We start from the raw sequence: 6824 nt of genomic DNA on the forward strand, positions 1-6824 counted from the left end.
CATCACTGACGTGTTTCCTGTCTCTGCTGTATTTGGGTTTTGCTTGGACCTGTAGGCCATTTGATCCACTGGACGAGATTTTAATTAGGTTCCATGCTATGTCTAAAGCTTCTTTCTGCTCTTTTTTTTTTTCTATTGGCCTTCTACTGAGCCTTCAGTTATACCAGTTGATCTTATCTAAGCTCTATGATCTCTGCTGTCTTATACCCTCGAGTTCTAATCAGGTCTTTTTTTGAGCCCTCTGGTGTATAAATTCTCCCAAATTGCATGCAAGGATTCAAATTTAGAGTGACATCTTCCCAGTTGTCGACTGCCTGTTAATATTCCCAGGATATATAGAATGCATTCACTATTTGGTCTGTTTTTCTAAAAGGTTGCTAGCATATATACTTTCCTCGACTCTGAGGGGAGAGCTTGTTCCATTCAAAAATCTCAGACTCAGCTGTTGTAGGAGTTGCCTCATTTTGCAGGGAGGCATTGTTTCCTTGTGGGAATTCATGTTTTCATTCACAGGAGGATGTCTGTAGATGTTGCTAAATCTACTCACTTCTCTTTTTTTCCACACCTTAAGTTCTACTCTACTGTAAGAAAGAACAAGGAAAAGCTGATTTTGCAACTGGAGAAAACAAAAGTCATTATTCTGTCTTTTCTTTTTAAAGGTATTGGCAAGAACGTCATATGTGATAGGACTGCCACTCCTCTGGATGCCTTCCGAATGATGTCAGCTGCTCAGTACTACCCAAAGCTGCTCAGCATTATGGGAAATGTGCTGCGTTTCTTGCCGGCCTTCGTTCGAGTGAAGGAACTTCTGGAGGAAGGGTACATCGGAGAACTGCTGGTCTGTGAGGCCCAGGTATGATGAAAAAACATTTGCTTGCTTTGCTGTTTCTGTTGTTGTCGTATTGCTCATTTTTCCTGTAAGAGAAATAGTTAGAGAAAACATAAAGGATTCTGATTTCACTTATTTTATGACTCATTCTGGGGTTTCTTTGCAGTAGGAAATTGAAGCAATAGCAAAAACCTTGACATATCTTTCTGTTTTTTTGTCACTAAGGTCCACAGTGGCAGTCTCTTGGGGAAGAAATACAACTGGAGCTGTGACGACCTGATGGGAGGCGGTGGACTGCATTCGGTGGGCAGCTACATCATTGACCTCCTCACATTTCTAACAGGTCAGCGTGCAGTCAAGGTGCACGGCTTCCTAAAGACTTTCGTCAAACAGACGGACCACATCCGGGGCATCCGTCAGATAACCAGTGACGACTTCTGCACGTTCCAGATGGTGTTAGAAGGAGGCGCTTGCTGCACTGTCACCCTCAACTTCAACGTCCCTGGAGAGTTTCGTCAGGAAGTGATTGTTGTGGGAACCATCGGGAGGTTAATGGTCACGGGCACGGACCTGTATGGACAGAAGAACAGTGGCGGCGGGGCAAGCGGTGGCGGTCCTGAACTCCTGCTCAAAGACACCACTCCTCTTGAGAAGGCCTCCCTGCCAGAAAAGGCCTTTAGTGACATTCCATCCCCGTACCTCACCGGGACAATCCGCATGATCCAGGCTGTGCGGCAGGCCTTCCAAGACCAGGATGACCGCCGGACCTGGGATGGAAGGCCCTTGACGATGGCTGCCACTTTTGAGGATTGCCTATATGCTCTTTGTGTGGTGGATACAATCAAGAAGTCCAACCAGTGCGGAGAATGGCAGAACATTGTGGTCATGAAGGAGGAGCCGGAGGTCAGCCCCGCCTATTTGATCAGTGAGGCCATGAGACGCAGTAGGATGTCACTCTACTGTTAACATCTGGCTGATGTACAGCTGTAGAGGACTGTGGCCTTGGTCAAGTTCAAAGTTCTTTCATAGAACTGCTGGATTTAATTTATCTCATCTTTAGTTTTATTTAAATGTGCGCTGTTACTGTTACAGAGTTTATGCCAATGTGATGCAGATATCTGTGGTTTTGCTGCCTCAGCAACAGGGGGGAAAGCTAGGTTCTCAACAATCAAATCTGTATTTATAAGAAGCTTCATCTGTTTTTTCTTTCACATTTGATAAGGGACTCGAGTCCTGCTAGATGTACTTGTAAACCAGACTAATTCACAAAAGAATGACATTGGAAGCGTATCGGGAAATGAAACTACTTGCTGGTTAGCTGGTTAGTCAGTAATGACAGCCTGTCAGAAACCTGCTTCTGATCATTCCGTTCAATAAGCTCACACTTCTGAGTCCTGATGCTTATTACCATCCTGCTGGCTGCTTTATCAAACAAGTATTGTGCATCCTTTCCCTGCATTCTTTCAATGATTTCATGACTAGGAGTGGAAACACAATACCTTACACTGTGGGTCCGAACAAGGACAGCCAAGGAAGGATGAAATTGTTGCTGTACTCTGAAGTCCTTGCTAGTTTTACCAAGTCAACTTTTGAAAAGTCAGTGCGCTCGACAGTCTCTATCTGTTTACTGTGTATTCTGCCGTTTGTGTGTGAAACAACAGAAAAAAAATAATACATTGGTTGGTGGGTAACTCAGAGGCTTTAACATTCTGGTTAATGTATGCAATATAAAACGGCTGCAGCCTTAAATAAAGGGTTAGACCACACCTTACACATTTTATGCCTTTATGCAGTTGGCTGTGCATTAGCCTTTTAGTTCTGTACGGGTGATCAGTAGTGATACTTGGATGTTTCCTTAATTTACTGCTTTTACTTTCTGTTCATGGGTGTAGTACGTTGCTAGTGCTAAGCTGACCTTAACTGTTGCTGCAAGCAAATATAATCCTGTTCAACATGCCTAAAAGTACAGTAAAAATTAACCATCAACCATTGACTACATAAACAAATACATGAGGCTCTAGTTGGTACGGTTTGGTATAATCTGTGCTTTAAATGTCATTAGGTCCCATGTAACCATAATGGCTAACAGTGTTAATTTTTGTAACATTTTCAGACTGTCCCACTCTGAACAATATTGCTAATGATTATTAGAAGGGGATAACGTTCCTGAGATGTCAAAGATGCTTAATCTGTGTTTTACCTTGAACAAAGTTAGTCATTTTTATTACCTTACTGCTCTTGCTCTTTTGCTGTATTTCATTTGTACTTGGAAGTCAGAACTTCTGAGTTCCAAGTTCAAGAAATCAACTAGGGTGCTCCCTAAGTCAGAACTTTGACTGAAAATGTTGTAGATTTCTAAGTCAACCCTAAGCTTAAAATCCAAAATGGCTGCCAGTTGTATACAGCACAGCGATAGCTGTGGAAATAAACTGCTAATTTGCACTGCTGATACTTTGTATCTTAATAAATCAGTCATGGACTCAGTTCTGCTCAATCTTAAAGAAAGAAAGTGTTGCTATTGTCTTTAAATTAATAAAATACCGAGAAATATATTTTTTGCTAATATTGCTAACAGCAGTTAACAGTATTCACCAAAATCTCAAAAGATTTTCAGAACTGCAACAAACACATTTAAAATTAAAGTGAGTACTCCCAAGTCATAGTTTTCACTCTAAGCAAATTGAACATATTAATATTGCTTCAAGCAGATGGCAGCCATTTTGATGAACAAACCACTGGCAAAGCATAATAGTAAAAGCATAGCTGGCTAATAGTGGAGTATGTTATAGCTAAAATAATCACTAGTGTTAAAAATATGGTTAAAATCAAAGTGGAACTTAAAATTATAACACAAACACATTAGTTTCTAAATGAACGTCAATGATTGATGTTTATGGTTTGGCTAACAAACACATTAGCTTTAAATCTGGTTGTGATTAGTACAGTGCTAGCCAAAGAAATTAGCACAAGGACAAGGATTGAAACCACAGGAGGCCTGTGCATGTCCTCTGGAAAATGTTTTTTAAAAACTCTGTGGGGGTCAGGTTATATTTATAATTGTTAGCTACTCCTTGGCCATGTTCCTGAAAAAGCTAGCAAAATAGGCTGAAGTTCAACTTAGTTTGAAAAAGCCAAAAAGATGTTTTTGTTTTGTTTGTTTGTTTATGCATTGTTATTCTCATGTTCCATCTGCAGTTTCAAGTTCAAAAAATGTGCTGGAGTACTATCTGTGTAGCAACTACTGAAAATGTACATATGAAAAATATTGCAAAACAAGTGTATGTCTGAACAGTTAAACAAGTACTGTATGTGTTTTATGTGTAAAAACCAAGGAACTGGAATGTGTTTTGATGCGTTTTAAGGTATTTATTGTGTGGTTTTGATGTTTTACATTTTCGTGGACTGACCTGCAGTTTATTTGTGAGATTAACAGACTGAGGCCTTTGGAGCATTCAGCTTCTTTGTCCCCTCCCTTTACAGAACCAAAATAAAACGGTTAAACTCACTGAAAAGCTTTATGTTTGTTGTTAGGCTGTGGTGTGGATCACAGCCGGAACCCGCTGCTGAAAAACATTTGTCACAGATTGTGACATTTACAATCTCTGACGACTGTACGCTGATGACCGTCTAGTTTGTTTTATTTTAATTATTTTTCTTGTGGTTTGCCAGGTTACAGCGTGCTTCCCTGAGGTCAGGATCCAAACTGTTTTGCACTGTCATCTGAAATACCTTTGGACAAAAAAAAAAAAAAAAAAAAAACTACTCGCCAAATGATGCGCCTGGGAAAACAAAGTCTGAGCTCAACACAGATAAGCTATCGCTCTTCAAGATAAAAGATTGGCCCTTGTGTACCAAACGCCTTATCAAAACTCCATACAGACTTTCCCCCTATGTCAGATTAGAGATTAAATGTAAACCTATAAAACCTGTTGTCAGGATGTGGACTTTTCTCAGGAGGGTTTATTTCACTGTCATGTTTAGGCTTTTATTTTGAAAATTAAATATGCTATTTCATCTTCTATGAAGGCACTTCGATATAAGTCCTGAACTGGTAAAAGAAGAGCAGTAAATTGCTCCAAAGATGATCTTTTCCTCATCAGATATGTGAACACCCTTATATACTGTGGGATTTATGAAAATAAATTCTTCATTTTTCATTATTTCCTCTATGTGGATGAATTATGTTCCCTTTCCTGTTGGTTAAACTGATAGACACGGTTACAGGATCTAAAATGTATGAGCAACCCAACAGGGAAGTGAGAAAATGTTGATGTTGAGTAACTTAGAAGAGCTTATTAAAATTAGCTTATTAAAATTGATTAATTTAAATGAAAATGGGTTTTATTTCCAGAATTAATATAATTGTCTATAAAAATAATAAACTCTAAGGAATTAAATTTGTTTTTATTTAGCCATGGAGGATTCTGTTGTTGTTGTTTTTTGTTTTTTTAAATACACTTTTTCCGTCCACTTAACTTTCCAATAATGTGCTTGGATGTAGCATTCCGAGTCTAACTTTTTGAGTTAATCTAATGTAATTGATTCCCCTTTTAATTTATATTAATGTGCTTGTATTTTTGTGTATTTTGACAGTTATGTTTCTCAGTGGATATTTTGAACAAGAAAAAAAAAAAAGAAAGGTCATGTTGTCTGCGTACCAGCTTTCTTTCAGTTTGTATTCAACCACTCTGTGGATGTTTTAGTTTTCTTGCCCACAGTCAGCTGTCCTCTGAGTTGACTCAGTTAAACGGCTTAGCCAGCCAGCTTCTGCCTCAAATTAAAAACATGGTCAACACCGCAGGGCTGTCACTCAAAGTGAATGATGTTCTGCAAGGTACAGAATCGGAAACTAAAGTGTGTCTTTTTTCCCCCTGGGTAAGTTATTCTGACAGTGAGGATGCTGATAAAACATTCTTTTTCTGCTTATTATTAACGTATATGTTCATCATGTTCAGGGTCAAGTATCTGAGACTTTGATTTGAAACAAAGAGGATTTGGTGCATTCTACAAATATGTTGACTTTTTATTAGTTTTATTTTGTTTATTTGTATTAAAATATTGTTATAGCTGTCACAGCTTACGCTCTACCCATATTTTAATTTGATTGTGTTCTTGTTTGTTGTGACCTCTGCACTTAAAATGAACAGAACAGCAGAAACAAATATGCCCAGAAGTGACTTTGGTTCCAGCGTTTTTAACTTTGACCCCTCGTCAGTATGAGGTGCTCCTCTCTGCTTCAGCAGCGTTGACACTTCTGTTGGGGAAGACCCTCTCTCTCTCTCCCTTTCTCGGCCAGGGAGGAACTGGGACCAACAGCCTCACAGAGGTGCTTCTTTAGGCTTTGGAGGCGTTGCTTAGTAACCGGATGCCATGGTGCCAAATTCTCATCTAGTCATGGATTACAATCCACTTTTCCTCAGACTGGGTGTGCCTGAATTCGGGTTCCTTCAAAGAACCCAGCCTTGTTCTGGATGCCCAGTATGTCCGCACTAACTCTCAGTCTGGCTGACCCAGGGATAAATACACTACAAGGAGTTTGACATTTTTAAATTCATTGTTTGTGTCGCATTTATCACATTTTGTGAGCCTGGAGTGTTACTGTGGAAAACTTCTGCATTGGTATTCACCAAAGTACGGGTTTAGCTAATGCTACAGTTTCAATGCAGACAAACATGAAGGTAGACATCAACATGGGATTTGTGGAAGTATTTGTCCTATACTTTCACTCTATGAAACTAGAGGCTTACATTTATTTTGAGGAATTTTACACACCTCGACCTGAAAACATGGCCAGTATTCTGATAGATATTTATTACAGTGAGTAAAGCCTATTCGGATATTTCAATGCACATTTCAGATGTTTTCATTTGGCTCACACCATGTAGCTACTTTTCCCTATTGCTGGTGGGGCTTTGGTGGACATTGAAAACTGGTGAGTATGTAGATGGATGGATGGATGGATGGATGGATGGATGGATGGATGGATGGATGGATG

At 39.5% G+C, this 6824-nt stretch overlaps 1 protein-coding gene across 3 annotated transcripts in view; it reads left to right on the forward strand.

The window, feature by feature from the left end:
* gfod1 (glucose-fructose oxidoreductase domain containing 1) overlaps positions 1–4335 on the forward strand; it is a 28393-nt gene extending 24058 nt beyond the window's left edge. For all 3 annotated transcript variants that reach the window (XM_016675630.1, XM_016675632.1, XM_016675631.1), the window contains 2 exons: positions 660–853; positions 1055–4335. In XM_016675630.1, coding sequence (XP_016531116.1) covers positions 660–853; positions 1055–1795 — 935 coding nt within the window. In that variant the 3' untranslated portion in view covers positions 1796–4335. The remainder of the gene's footprint in view (positions 1–659; positions 854–1054) is intronic.
* Positions 4336–6824: the final 2489 nt, after the last annotated feature.

Source organism: Poecilia formosa, unplaced genomic scaffold (genome assembly GCF_000485575.1).
Source record: "Poecilia formosa unplaced genomic scaffold, Poecilia_formosa-5.1.2 Scaffold118, whole genome shotgun sequence".
NCBI classification, from domain to species: Eukaryota; Metazoa; Chordata; class Actinopteri; order Cyprinodontiformes; family Poeciliidae; genus Poecilia; species Poecilia formosa.